Below are 15,953 nucleotides of genomic sequence, written 5' to 3'. Positions count from 1 at the left end.
CTGTGTATAGCATATAGTGACAGTGCATGGGCATTTGAGGTTGCTCTTTGTGTACGAACGATGCCAGTATATGTGTACCTAAGGATATCTCTGGCATATGATGGCTCTACATGACATATGTGGCTATACCTGCCATTCCGGCACCTACCTGGCCAAGGTTGCATGTAACATTCTACAACAGCAGAGGCGCTTTATAGGCTGCACTTGGCATATGATGACATGACGGGGATATGTAAGGCTGCCTATGTCATGTGATGGTTCATATGAGGCTGTATCCGGCAATACCTGGTCTTATGTGGAGGTGTGTAGAATTTCATGGCGCAATGTGGCCATATACGTCTGCACTTGGTAGCACCTGGCCATGCCAGACTGTAAGAAGCATATGGCCACAATACCTGACATGTAAGACTAGTACTGTCATTTACTGACAGAAACTGTCCTTCTGTGACTGCACTGACATGACAGCCGTGCCACTGGCCTATGACGGCCCTGCAGGGTGCGCCCCTGGGGTGTCCTAACTGCACTCATGACATATCAAGGCGACAGCCTATGTCATATACTGTAACTCTGCCTCTACTTTATACTATGTGTGTATTAGTGATCCCACGTTTGCTGTTATCATTAAGGTGGAATGTCGTGATGTCAGTGGGTAGCTGATGTCACTTCCCCTGCCTCAGGTGTTTTGGTGAATTAGCATCACCCTCTGGTGATGCACAGCGGTATCCATGCTGCCACCGAGGTTGGGGACCAGCAGGTTGAGGCAGAGAAGTGTCCCCCATTGCCATGCTGCCATGGCCCAAATATCTCGTCGATGGGCTCTATATAAAGACAGGTTTGTATCTATTGCATTATTGAAAGCATGTTTCCGAAGTTAACATTGAAAGCAGGTGTTAAAAAAGTTTCTACTCACCTCCTCGTTTTGTTTTAAAATATCAAACTTTAGACATCTAAAAGAAATGGGCGAGGCTCTCGTGTTGCCCTGAAGCTGGGGGGAGGGGAAAGAGTGGCGTTCTCGTCAGATCTCACTCACCGCCGGGTTGCCAGTGTTCAGGAGCGCGCGGGACTGTTCGGTATCGCGTCCTTTCTGCGGCGGCGGCGGCGGCGGCGGCAGAATGTCTGTTTTGTACACACTCTTAGCTGGGCTGTTACTTCTACTTTTCCTCCTCCGCCAACGCTTCCCTTTCCTGTGGCAGGACGCCCGGTTCATACTGACAGCTATGGGGCACACAATGGCATACGAACGAAAAGCCAAACGCAAGCCCAACTTCACATTCCTGGAGACTTTCAAGGAGCAGGTGCAGCGGTTCCCGCGCAAACCTTTCCTGGTGTACGAGGGCGAAACGTACACCTATTCGCGGATGGACAGACTGAGCAACCAGGCGGCCCGCGCCCTGCTAGAGCACAGCGGCCTCGTCCCCGGAGGCTGCGCAGCCGTCTTCATGGGGAACTCGCCCGCTTACGTTTGGATTTGGCTGGCACTGTGTAAGATTGGCTGCTCCATGGCCTGCCTGAATTATAATATCAGGGGCAAATTCTTGCTGCACTGTTTTAACTGCAGCGGAGCCAACGTGCTCATTTCTTCTGCAGGTGAGATTGCGTATTATATCAGCTGCATTTATTATTTCCTCACGGTGCTGAGCCGCATGTGCGCAACATATCCCTCACTTTTCTCGAAGCAATTTACTGCGATTGTTTGCACGGTTGGCATGGTGTGTATGGACCCAACATTTCACCCTCATTCTACTGGCGCGGGAGGGAGTGTAGAAGACACTGTCTTCTTCGGGCAGGGCTTTAAGTGGTGTAGGCAGGGCTCAGCCCTGGCAGCCTCCAAATATTGCCCTTGAGCTCTGGGACGGGGCTCCCCAGCTGACATCCTCGAAGGTACCGCGCTTTTCCAGTAGATGACAATATCAGCCATGTTTAGAATCACAACTTTAAAGACATTCAGAATGAGGTTTTTTTCTGACAGGAAGGAAAATTACAACATAGAGAATAGAGAAACCCTTCTAGCAATTATTGGCCATTTACATACGAATGCAACAATTCATGGAATGTTTTGCAAGGTGCAAAGCCAACAAACACCCTGATTCACAGAGTGATGCATAGTGCATTTTTGCAGTGCAAAGTCACTTTGCACCACGCTAAAAAATCCACGAATCAGGCCCTTTTAAAAGTCAAGCTGGAAATGAAGGGCTCTTTCTCTAAGGCAAATTACCACTTCCAGGGGGCTCAGGCAGGGATGCGTACTGACCCCCTGCTCTTTTAATGTATACTTGCCATTTGGGGGAAAGTTTAGACCCTATTGCGTTTGTGCCGCTAAAAATTGCAAGTGAGCAGATTTCCTGGCTCAGTTACGCCGATGATTTATTTATTTATTTATCTATTTACTGGTCATTTGTTTGGCACGTATCCAATTAGCAAACACTGTTTCAATGGCGATGATGATCTCTTACTGGCTGAGGCCCAAGTGAGTTTACAGCGTCGTTTATCTTATTTTTATGACTTCACTAGTGAGAATGACTTAAAGGTCATCATCCCGCAGAAAACAAGTATAACGTGGTTCAATGGCACTACAGTAAGGCCTGCCAGATAAACCTGGTGATTCCAAACTGATGGTAGTTCCTAGTATAAGATATCTAAGTTTTACCTTGATGAAAGTTTCCCATCAAGCAATATTCTGTGATAAGTTACTTGAGGGGGGTCCCAATTTGGGGCAAAGATGTTATATATTGCACGGAACTACTGTCAATTTGCTCTAATTTCACTTATACATTTTTATAAATTGAAAGTAATTCCAGCTGTACTACATGGTCTCAAACCAGTTAATTTTCGGAAGATTTTGACTTTGGTAAAGTTAGAAGGGAGAATTTGGCACAAGGTCCTGAACTTGCTGTGTCCATGTAGTTTTCATGAAGAATGAACTTGGGTTATTGTCCAGGTATGCCTTGACCAGCTGGAAAGCCATATCCCTTTATAGAAAAATGTATCATGGGGAATGGAAACACTTTTTTATCATGTGCTGCATACCCAGATTGGCATGAGTAACTCTGGCTGTTTAAGCAGTTTTAAGTGTAAATGTACTAATATGCTGGTTAGGTTGAATATAAATAATGATTTCCTTGTTGCTTAACCAGGGGAATTTTAAAAAGAACATCTCTGAAAATGATTGGATGAACACGCGTGATTCTGGGGGTTCTTATAAACTGTTTTATGATATCAGTTTAGAGAATAGGAGCTTGGGATCTGTTGCCCTCTATGTAAGCCAATGCCCCGTGCCTGCCTCTTAATAACTCCCCTTAGGCGCAGGTTCGATTTTCTGCATACTCGAGAGAAAGCATTCATCAGGAAACTCCAGCGTTGAGACCAGCTGCAGATTCCGTCCCCAATCAGTTGAATCACTCAAACACATTTGCATGTAATGTCCCGAGTTGCAGTTTCTAAGAGTAAAGTCCTTGCTACAGCGGGTTCATGTTGCCGCTTATCTTAAGGAGTGCAGGATTTTTAGTGGACGGTCCACTTCACTTGCAATGGCGGTTGTGTCCTTTTTAACAAACGTGAAGTTAATAGACCAATTTTAATAATTGTATTGTGTTCTATATTGACTGTGTATGTATGCCGGATATTTGCAATCTTACTGGATACTTCTGTGATATCTTATTGAAGTGAACTGCGGTGAGGTATTGTAATCTGGAAACTTGTTAATTGAATGTCTTTATTGTAACTTTGTAATCTTGTATTTTTCCTTTTGTAGAAGGTTTTTTATAAATGAATATAATGAAAAAAAGAGAAAATACATTGGGCCTCCTTACGACCAAGGCGGTAGAAGGTTAACAGCGTCGGTAGAGCTGCCCGTGCCGTTAACCCTCTACCGCCTCATTACGAGGTCTGCTCGCGGGTCCCGCTAAGGACATCTGGTAAAATGAGGCCTCCTTAGCGGGACCCGCTAGCAGAACAGAATGCTAACAACGGGCCCGTCATTAATGGGCCCGTTGTTAGCATCCTCCCTATTCCCAATGAGCCCTATGGGACTCAAATGGGAATGGGGATGTGCCGGGCCCGGTACCCGCGAAAGGGCAATTACCGTAATTCACAGGTGCCGGACCCGGATGCAAGTTTGGAGGTAGCCTTTTTTGTAAAACTGGCAAGGCTACCTCCAGCCTCGTAAAGAGGCCTTCTCTTTCTGAGTAGTGTCATTACATGCTTTCATTGAATTCATACACAAGAACTATGGACATCTTTAAAAATAATTGTGGGATTGATTACATGGTGTATTGACCTATTTGGATTTTTTGTTGCTGTTATATTAGAATATATTTACTTTGGTCATTTTTAATTGAATATTATTTTTAGTTTAATGCACCTATTTAAATAGATTGTACTCCCTTTCATTGCAGGTGCAAAAACCTGATTAGCAGTTCACTTCTTTAATTAAATTGGCCCACGTCTTTTAAAGCTTTCTTCGCAACTTTCAATTTGAGGTAAAACTCTACACTTTTGGCCCTGTGCCAAAAGCTTGCTTTGGGTGCGTTAGAGCCCCCACTCAATTCAGTCTTTGGCCGAAAGCACTACTTCTTCGCCTTCCCAAATCCATGTGCTACTTACAATAGCGTGTTTACAGTGCCAGCAGAATCCATATATGGCAGTCAACATGACAAAACCATTTTGCAGGAATCTTTAGCCCTGGGGGAAAATCAGCAGAAAAATAATACCAGCAAGGCGGTAGGACGTCTATGCATACATGACACTAACCTGTTAGATTTCGTTCCAGTGCCTGTCCAAGGACTCCTGGCGTCATGTGCAGCAAAAATCATGCTGACTCCCTATTGTACATTGTAATATGATCAGAAGTGACATCACTGAAAATTTACATTGCAAGGAGTGTCATCAGATTTTGATATTCTAGCAAATCACTGCTAATCAGTGGCAGTTGGTTTATTTTTTAACAGGAGGATCGTAAATGTTTGGGTCCAATATGTGGGAGCGACTCAGTGCAGTAAGGGAGCCTTAACCAAAGAAGGAGGAGTTTGGGGTATTTTTTGTCCCACGGATAACATTTTTAAAATAATAGGTTAACATGGTGCATTTTACAGTACTTCCTGTGAAAAATTGGGTAAAAAGCCACGCAGTTTGCAATCAATTTTGTATGGTAGCACATGAAAAAAACAATAGATGAAAGTTACCAACAGTGCAAAGATAAGTGTTGTTGCATGGCAAGACTGCCCTACATCCAATGTAGGCCAGTCTTGCCAAATAACACTTGTCATGCTTGCCTCTTCCTTGCTGCACAGTAAATGTGGAACACTGTGAACCCATAGACCTAGGTCCTTTAAGACGAGGCAGCAATACATAGAGGTAGATGGGGATGTAGAAATTACTCAAACATCAATAATCAAAACGACTCAGGGAATTGGCAAAACTTTGTTCTGTTTTAATATCAATTATCTAAAACAGGGATTACAGCGGACATCATCCGACGTCGCATAGCACAATCTCAACATATTTCATAAAAAACATAACTCTTATAGTCAAAATCCATCATCGCTGATGTCACACTACACGGTAAACTACACAAACCTACTTGGGGATGTGATAGGGTTACAAGGAACATCTAGGTATACGTTCCATACTGGCAGGGATTATGATTGGGTCTCTAAGTCAGGTGGGCACCTAAGCCCATCCCCAGTGATAAGTCATCTTCATTGTCACAAAATACACAACGATTCATTGGTTACACACACTATAGGGCTCCCTCATACATGGCCCTCTACAATTAGTTGGCACGCTTGTACCCTTCTGGAATATTCCACACGCTAGCAGCAGACAGGCTACCATCCCAGCTGCATGGAGGGTTGGCACGGTCTTGCCTCCCCACCCAATTAGCCCACATCTATCATCACTCCTACAGTCTGCCAGTTAATTAAGGCTTTGTACTTGGCGTGGTAGTAACCCTCTGTGCCTGAGAATTAAAGGGAGTGTAGCAACGCCTTGTCTTCTGGTTTCGGTGTAGCTTGACCCAAAGCTTTTTTGATCTCGGCCATGTGACTGGAGACCACTCTTTTGAGCTGTTTGCTGCATATAATACTATTAAATGATGAACTCTTGACGCATTCAGTGTTTTTTCATACTGCTTCAAACAAATGTTTGTTTCTTTCTCACGTTCATTGTAGTCTTTTTGACAGGCCCCCAACTCACTGTGGCCTCGACTCTTGGTGTTGGGCCAGCCAAGCCTTTCTTGAATTTCTCCTTCGCCATCAGCTTATTTCCAACTGCGCCACACTGAAATCCTTTCAAATCATGGGGTTTCAAGCCTTGCTAATGTGCATCGTGGAATATCCAGGTTCTATACATTCCTATATATATACATCGCTGCAATCTATTCACTACAAAGCAAGACTTAATGAATTCTTATCTACTTGCGTTACTGTATCTGTACACGTGTAAAATGATTTTGCATTTTCTTCAGGGCTTCTTCGCACGAGCATCTTCAATTCGTTCCAGAAATGTTGATTATTCTTCACTACTTCATCTTCAGTTTCTATAGAATGTCTATACCTGCTTGTCTTGCGTTTTTTTTCTATGTGCATCAGTTCTATTTCGCATGACATCACCAGTGTTCTTTCTCGCTCATATGCACACTTCTTCTGGAAACCCCATCCAAAAGAGAACTATTTCTTCGTGCATGCATATAGGGTTTTCTCAATGGGTAGCTTGTCTCAAAGATTCTTTGTGGTATAGACATTCTCACTGGAACTGCACGTGTCACCATTTCTGGTTTCCAACATATAGTCAACAAGGGGGTGAAGCCTTTGATGGGGTTACTTGACTCCTCCTCTACACTCCCCCCTCTGGCCGATTCATCAACCAGTCTCTCATCACTACATATACATACTTCTTGTGGTTTCTTGGATACAAGAACTTCGTTCCCTCAGGTGAATGAATAATGGCCTTCACGTAGTCGCTGATTTCTTCACCTGTCAACTCTCTGGGTTTGAACCCAGATTCAACATCAATCACAATCTTCATTCCAACTGCTTTCTTCGCAGTCTTCTTCCATTGTGTCATTCTTATCTTGATCATACAGAATCCAAACATGATCATCACCAACAGGGCTCCAAGGAACTTGAAAATGTTCACCATCCATTGTGGAACCCATGAGAATATTGAACCAACGTAGCTGTCATCAGCAATATCTTCCACCATTTTGACATGCAGGTTTGTCAGCATTGTTCTGGCCTCTGTCAAGGTGCCATTCTCGTCGTGGTGAGAAGGTATGAATGTGCAACATGATTCTCTGATCTTGGCACAAACACCCCTATCCATCGGTGTGTTCATATCGAGGACATATCTGTTCTGGAGAGTCAACAGTCGTATGGCTCTCAGCTCTTCCTTGATAGCATTGAATCCCTTTATGGTAGTGTTGATTGTCTGCAGGAGCTCCCATCTGGATATCTATAACCATTTGGTATTCACCATTGTCTGGATCCCAGGCCTAAAGATAACAGAAAAAGCTGCTGAAGTCTGACTGAATAATCTGTGTTCATATGGAATAGCATCAAAGGCTTCTATTGAATTGGCTGGAAAATAATTCTCTGTCTTCATTCGATTCAAAAGTTCAGTAGATCTCTTCTTCCTTAGGTGAGCATCTGCATTTGGGAACTCACCAATGTTCAGGTCACTCTTTGGAATCACCAATGCTGGAACATGAACAACCACTAAAGAACACAGTGCTCCCCAATCTCTGGGTGGCTTCATATAAGCTCTGGATCCAAAGACCCAGTAGTGATCCATTATCACTGCTGTCCCAACAGTCAATCCTGGCACATCAAAGATTTAACCACAATTTTGATTATCTCCAACTTTTCTCGTGCCATTATTCCTGAAGCAGAGCTTTGCACTGTCCAGAGGCAGTATCTGCAAAGGATCTCCTTTGTCTTCAACCCATGTTAGCAGCTTCACAAGTTTTGGCCATAAAGTTTTGCATCCATTTTCCACTCAGTCAATAACTGGCTTATGATGACCAATTACTACCGAGGCTCTGCATATGCATATGACTACACCTTCCTCCCAGCCATCAGAAGAAAGCACTGTTCCCCAGATCTGCATCTGCCTCTTTCGTTGCATCTTTGAATTTATTCTACAGTCTTTCCTTGACAATCAAGTCTTCTATTTACTTCCCATCTGATTCCAGCCCTTTTCACTCCTGACTGATCTTATCTTATCACATGATTTCCTGGTAAACGTCCTTGCTTTTGTCTTCAAATCTTGAACATAATCATCTTCATCTGGATATGACCATTCTGTCGCCCATATCAATGACACTGTTCGGCCCATGATCTGATCTCTTACCAGTGCGATGGGAGATAGACAATGAGCTGTTTGGACATCTATTTCAATAGCTATGAATACCTTAGACTTTTCTATAGCATAAGGCAGGAGGGCACATACATAGGAATCCTCCTCAGAAGTCTCTTGCCCACCTCTTTCATGTACTGATACCACATGTTGTTGCCCAAATGTCCTGTACTGTCTAGATAATCATTTAATTAATAATCATCCTCCCTTGTACTTCTCTTAGGTCTCTTTCTTTGTTTTGCTAAAAGAGCCTCTACCTGATGATCATAGAACATTTCCAAAGCAGATCTCCCTCCAGTGGGAAGTCTAAGGCCACTTGTCACAAAATGAGGTGCCTTCTCATGCACCACTGGAGTGGGGACAATCACATATGGCCTAGGTTTTCTTTCAATACCTGGCTCTGCATGAGTTATCAGAGTAGGAATCATCAGAGGGACCACTACTTTCTTTGGACCAATAAAATACACAGTGTGAATCAGCAGGATCAAAAAAACAACGATAAACATTGAGCAAGCATATATTATGCATCAGTAGATCATGATCCACCATTGACTTCTCTCCACTTGTCGCTGACTTTGCTCACTGTCTGGTATTGCAAGGTAGTTTATGGACCACATGATTGCCTGTACCTACTTTTAATGAAGGAAAAACCCCTTTTATACAGCCAATCTCATTAGATGCTCCGGTAATCGTTGAATCTCCTCGATAGTTTACTTAAGTAATTGACTGATTGCCGGACAATTAATTAGGATCTCGCATGAACACAAAAGTGTTAGTATCCCTCCAAACAAGATAAGGATAAGCTTGGACCAGATAGTAAAAGATCCTGGCAAGTAATTTGTGGATGTCATCGTTAGATAGAATAATATGTGTGCTCAAAGAGATGTTCAGGTAACAGTCTAATCTTGTCTAGAATCACTGCCAGTAGATGTCTAATCTTTGGGCCGTCCTTAGGATCTTGGACGAAAGTGTTAATGTCAACGCTTTGCCCAACAAGATCAGGGTAAGCAGAGTATCAAAACGAAGATGGCACGAAGTAGTCTGTGTACGTCAACATCAGTGAGTACTGTATGGCCCACCAAAGAGAAATTCAGTAAGGTAGGAGTCGGGGAACTGCTCCCTCTTTCAATCGTCAAACAGAAAGTCCAAATCCGGCATCCTTCTCTTTACTTTTACACTTCAAAGTTTAATGTCAACAAACTCCTGTGGCTCAAGAACAGTAGCTTTCCCACTCCTTGCTATAGCAGTTACAAAGAGTGTTTCAGGGGAGCCATAGTCCAATGTACTCTTTTATCTGTCCACTGGACAGTCTCTGCGTCCTTCCTCCTCGTCATCGATCTGGACTGCACATGCTGAACTTCTTCTCCAGGACTTGCTTCCGAATGGTTTGGGGGTATGTCGGCCTCTCCAGCGCGCACTTTCACATCTCCTTGGTGAATCCCAGCTTGTCTTCCTTGGACTTTAACTGCTGACAGAGTGATATCCTCCACAATGAAGGGGACTCCAAATCATGGCTCGTGCCACCTTCTTGTGAAGTTCCTGATTAGCACTTTATCTCAAGGAAAAAGTCTAGGTACAGGTAATTCTTGAACTCTCGTTGCTGTATGGTCTTCATCTGTGTTCTGAGAGCGACATATCCGTCTGCTTGACTGGATCTGAAATGACAGAGAAACTAGCCATTATACATGATAAATACGCATGTAACTCATCTCCTAACAATTCTACAGTTGTCTGGCGATCACTCTTAGTCCTCGATGTAGGAGTTGGAGGCGTTCTCATTTGCCTCCCTGTGACTAGTTCATGGGGTGTGAGGTGGTGGTCTGAGCCAGGCTGATTTCTCAATGCATATAATGTGAGGGGCAAGCAATACAGCCACCCCTTCTTTAGTGTCAGTTTCATTTTGGCTATTCTTTCTTTAAGCAGACAGTTGAGTCTCTCACATATTCCGTTTGCTTGCGGTTGATATGCAGAAGAGAACTTGTGACTAATACTCAATAATAAGCTTATTTGCTCAAAAACCTCATTCACAAAATGGGGGCCATTATCTGATCCCAGCACCTCACATACTCCTCAACTCGGAAATACTTCTCGGAATAAGAATTTTGCAGCACAAGTGGGATCAGGGTGTGTGCATGGACCTGCTTTGATCCACCTTGAGAACGGGCACACTACCACTATCATATGCCTGTATCCATTACAGACTTGCAGCGTATCAACATAGTCAATATGTAAATGCTGAAAAGGACCATTTGGTCAAGGAATAACTCCTCTAACTGTTCGCAATGTGTGCCCAGCAGTAAACTTCTGACATACAATGCAATTTACTACATAAAAAGCAACGTGTTCTAACAGGTTCGGTACGAACCAATCCTCCTCAATAGTTGCTGCAGGGCTTACACGGGCTAGTGTAGGTGTTCTAAAGCCACCCTCAATAAGGCTATGGTCATCACTAGTTTACCAGTGCTGTCTTGTCACCACAGTGCTTCGGAAGGGGATAAAGAACACCCCCTCCTTATCCACAAGTCTTTTTCTTCTTGAGGAGCTCCACTTTGAACTTCTATTAATTGCGTTTGTGATAAATGGTTAAAGCTTTAATTCACAACTATCATCACAATCGCTTTCTCTTTCACATCAGGAGTGTCAAAACATATTATCTCGGGTGAATATGCAACCCTTTTTGCCACTTTGTCTGCAGCTTGGTTTCCACAAGAAATAAAGTCAGTCCTCTTAGCATATGCTGTGTATTTAACTATTGCTATGGCTACTGGTAGTTGTAGTGCCCTAATAAGACTATCCAGTAATACAGCGTGTTGCACCGGTGTGCCGTCCACTCAGAGGTAGCCCCTCCTTTTCCAACGTGCTAACCCTGTGTGCATGGTTGATGTCACGTAGGTAGGGTCACTATACACAGTTACTTCCTGCTCTGCATGCTTTTGAGCGCTGCAATGAGCGCTACCAATTCTGCAGCCTGTACCAAAAAGTCAGACGGTAGTCTTACACTTTTTACCACTTCAAATTCCCCATTGGATCTGTGCTTTACCACAGTGGCACCTGAATGTCTTTCACCATCAGTTTGATCAATTCTTGAAGAAGCATCAATAAAGAGAACATCCCCTGCTTCTAGAGCATTCTCCTTCACCTTTGGAATCCCATCATAAAATTCCTCATAGTTCGAACAATCATGTATATGTTCGTCCGCTGCCAGTGGTTCGGCTACAAACGTGGCAGGATTCACTATTTTACACCTGACTATTTTGATGGCTGGTTTTGATATGGCCACCTCATAAGCAGAAACTCTCTGAGATGTCAACGTACCTTTGGGGTTCTCTAAGACTGCAAACAAAGCATGCTCTACAAATAAAGTCATGCAACACCCCATTACCATGCTTGCAGATTTCTCAATCGTGAACGCGGCTGTGGCCAGCGATTGTTCGCAAGGGAAGTGACCACTCATTACTTTGTCCAAAATCCCACTGTAATATGCTAAAGGTTTGTACCCCAATGTAGTTCTCTGTGTGAGTACTGCTGTCACGACTGTTCAATTCATGTGCGAAAACAAAAGGAATTCCTCTGCATAATTGGGAATTCCTAAAACTGGGACTGTACAAATTGCCTTTTTTAATTCATCAAACCCCTCCTCCATTTCCTCAGTTCATTCAATGTTTTCCTTATTCACCTGTGCCTTCTTAAGGGCCTGCAAAAAAGGTCTCGTATATGAACTATAATCATACACCCATGCTCTCACATAATTACACAGTCCCAAAAACTGTTGCATGTGCTTTATCGTATGTGGTTTTGATGTTTTCATGATCGCCTCCGCTCTTTCAGGTGTAACCTTCTTTCCTTCATGTGAAATGGACTGTCCTATTTACATCTTTTCCTAGCAATACTGCAATTTCTCTTTATCCAATTTATATCATTTATCTGCTAGGATAATCATTAATTGATTAGAGTCTCGTCTGCACTCTTCCTCAGTCGTGCTGCAGACTAAAATGTCATCTATGTACTGCAACACAACACTTGGCAAATCAATATTGCTCAGGTACATCTGCAGGACCCTATTGAAAATCGATGGCTACTCACAGTACCCCTAAGGTAAACATGTGCTTTTCAGTTTCGTCTGATGAAACGTAAATGATGTAAGATCTTGGGAGTCTTTAGGCAGCGGGATTGAGAAAAACACATTTTTCAAGTCAATCACTGTGAAATATCATGCTTCTGTGGGAATACTGCACAGAATCGTCACAGGATTTGGAACTAGAAGAAACTCTGCCTCTACAATCCGGTTAATCAGCCACATGCTTTGAATTAAATGCTATTACCCCCCCTTTGATTTTTTGATAGGGTACACTGCGGTATTGCATGGTGACTCTGACGTCACTAAGATGCCTTAGTCCATCATAGCTGATATAGTCTTAAAAATTCCCTCGTTTGCCTCTCGAGGTTACTGTCTTGCTCGAGGTAAAATTGTTCCTGGCTTCAGCTTAATCTTAACTTCTCCCACCCCTTTTAAGAGGTCTACGTCATAAAGGCCCGAAATCCATAAGGAGATTGTTATCTTCTCCATGTTTTCATCAAAAAATGTGGGACGCTGCCGCACTATCACCATTTTCTATGGGACCTCTCACTTTTCTATCCTGATCCAATAAGTGAGGCTAATTTCAAACGCCACTTCATCTTTTAACGGACCGTCTCTAAACATATCCTCATCAGTGACATCGGTCAATCTATATCCTTCCACAGTAGCAATCACTGTTCTCCATGGACTGCCCTTATCCCAACCTCCGAGCATGGCCAATTACCCTCGTACTATGCCTGCCTGTAATTTCAGGGGACATATCTGGCCCCCTTCTCCGTCCATGGGTATCTGTGGCCTGAACTGAAATTCATCAGGTATTCTTATGATCTTACCTACTAAACCAGGTGGCCATGTTAACAAAATGCATACCCCATACTGACAAATTTCAGGCTCTAGTGGCATCCCTGGCAAAGATATTTGTCCTGTAAATTCCGTGATGAATTCACTTACATTTAAATAATGTATTCCTGGTGTTGAACACACTATGCCTTCATCAGTGAAAGAAATCATCATGTTTAACTTTGTCATTACATCTCTACCCAGTATATTAACTTGAGACTGTCTCGAATACAATAAAGGCACAGATATAGCACAGTCTCCTAAAGCGATTGGTAATTTCTCAGTAAAAGGAACCCTACTTGTAGCTCCAGAGAACCCTTGAGCATTCATGGCATTTCCCGACAATGAAAATGTTCCCTCTTGTATACATGAGCGAGTGGCTCCAGTGTCTACTAAAAAAGAAAAGGATTTGCCTCCTATTGTAACACCAACCCTTGGTTCCTCTTGAGGATTTGGCATCACAGATAGTACTGAACACATCAAGTCACCCTGTGAGCCGTGCTATTGTGGGTACATACTTATTCCCATACCTGTGAAAGAATTCACACCTTCAATGGTGACACCTCCTACTCAGGGGGGCAATAATTGCCCTGTGTTTGCACTTTGCTGTATCTGCCTGGGTGCGTGCTATGACTGTCTTTGTGGTGGACTCAATGGTGCTTGCTAATGCTGCAAAGTTTGCAGTACTTGCGTCTGATACACTGTCTGATCTTGGGCGAACCCATCCCTACTTTGTGGGTAATATGCTGGAGGATAAGCTGTCCCAGTCTTGAGAATTGCCCATTCTGTACATACCCTAAGCTTCCACATGTTCGTGCTCTGTGTCCTGTCATTCCACATATCCAACACATAGGAGGGAATCTCCTAACCTGCCCTCCCTACATGCTTTGATTATCATTCTGTACATTTTGAGAACCACCTTGGTTATTCTGGAAGCCTCCCTTTCCTCTAAAACCTGCTCCTCTTCCTCTCGGCACGAACCCGTTTCCTTCTTGATCCGCCAGCTGTTGGTTATTCACCTGCGGCATACCTGCTGTCTGTTGCGATCCTGGCCCTTCTCCACTAGTCAAGATCGACCCTTCTAGAGCATACTTGGACAACTTTTTCTGCACTAATTTAGCTTCCTGATATTCCTGTTGTCCTCTTTCTTCCGATTTTTCTCTTGCAACAAACGGCAAAGATGCGCAACTTTTAGTTGTATCTCTGGCCATGGCTTAGCTTCCATACCCATCAGCTTCTTAAGCTGTCTCTGCACCTGTTCTGGCAATCCCTGACATAGAATATGATAGAATACCGGTATTGATTTTCCCCACTGCTCTTGGAAATTTTGAATATAAGCAAGCGGATCTTCACCGTCCTGCATTTTGCGTGCCGTAATTGCTCCCATATCAAATTTCAAATTTAAATTCTTTAATGTGATGTAGTATGAAAATAAATTCAGACTTTACACATACAGTTATTTTTTACATATTGCAAAATACAAAACATTATACTTAATATAGAATGTACATAAACCTAGAAACAAATAAAATCATATATGCATATCGACATTAAAAACTATAGCTGAAAAGAACCATTACATATACTACGTGGGAAGCTAATTTCCCTCTCCATAGAGGAACTCTGAGTATTTTCATGTGCTCCTCAGTCTTGGGAAGATTCCACCCCACCCTTTAGGCCAAGTTCCACTTGTTGCCAGATGTTATAGAGTGCAATAAATAAGTGCGTGTTGCTGGTGTTGGTGCAATAAATCCAGAAAGAAATATCATGTATTGTTGCACAGTCATGGACAAAGTCGACCAGATGGCGAAGAATAATGTCTCTCAGTGTCTGACATCCCGTCTAGCTGTCTCAAGACAATCTGGGGATTTACAGAGACGACATATACGCTTGTCCACCGGGATTTTCTCCCAAGCCACTCTGCAATACAAAGTAGGTAGTTGCTCTAATCTAAACAGGATGATAAAGCGTCTAAGTTTTCTGGAGGGGCAGAGAGATAAGTAAGCTTGAGGCTTCATGAAATTATACAGCCGGTATTTGACAAAATGATATGTCTCAAGATTACTTATGTGCGCGAAATTCTCTAGCCAGTCCCATCTGTCTATTTTATTACCTAATGCATGTATGGTTTCCTTTGTGACCATAGTCCCTCTGTGTATGCAGCCAATATCAATAAAAAATTTAACCATGTTTTTATTGAAGGGTGAGGTGGAATATTTTTGGGTCACCTCCTGGTGGATCACGGATAGAAGGGGGTTATTAGAGTCACTTATCATCTTAAGGTGGAAACAAGCTCTTTTCCTCAGAACCATAGCCTTAAGGGAGGGAAGGCCCAGCTCTAATCTAATCAGTGCCATCGGTATCCCCGGAGATAGTCCCAAGATTTGTCTCCAGAACTTGCCCTCCAGCACTTGTAACCACCCTAGATCCATAGTATGCAGTGATTCCAGTCCGTAAACGATCATGGGTGCAAACACTTGGATGTAAAGATTACGCGTCCCCCATAAGGTGAAACCACCCTGCTTATTTGTAAAGGAGGAAATAAGTGAGGTGACTTGCATTGCTCTTGTGATTCGCCTCTGTCTACAAAGTGAGTAATCACCTAGGGGCTCAATGTCAACTCCTAAGTAGCGGTAGGATGGAGCGTAGGGTATTAGGTTACCATGTACCATCAGATTCACGC

The 15,953-nt window shown here is 43.2% G+C and overlaps 1 protein-coding gene across 1 annotated transcript in view; it reads left to right on the top strand.

The window, feature by feature from the left end:
* Positions 1-1,039: 1,039 nt before the first annotated feature.
* Positions 1,040-15,953, top strand: part of LOC138521306 (long-chain fatty acid transport protein 2-like) — a 450,908-nt gene continuing 435,994 nt past the window's right edge. The window contains exon 1 of the mRNA XM_069634043.1: positions 1,040-1,587. Coding sequence (XP_069490144.1) covers positions 1,113-1,587 — 475 coding nt within the window. The 5' untranslated portion in view covers positions 1,040-1,112. The remainder of the gene's footprint in view (positions 1,588-15,953) is intronic.

The sequence above is a fragment of the Ambystoma mexicanum genome, chromosome 13, assembly GCF_040938575.1.
Source record: "Ambystoma mexicanum isolate Mex_15411 chromosome 13, UKY_AmexF1_1, whole genome shotgun sequence".
NCBI lineage: Eukaryota > Metazoa > Chordata > Amphibia > Caudata > Ambystomatidae > Ambystoma > Ambystoma mexicanum.
This window is presented reverse-complemented; position numbering and strand designations above follow the sequence as displayed.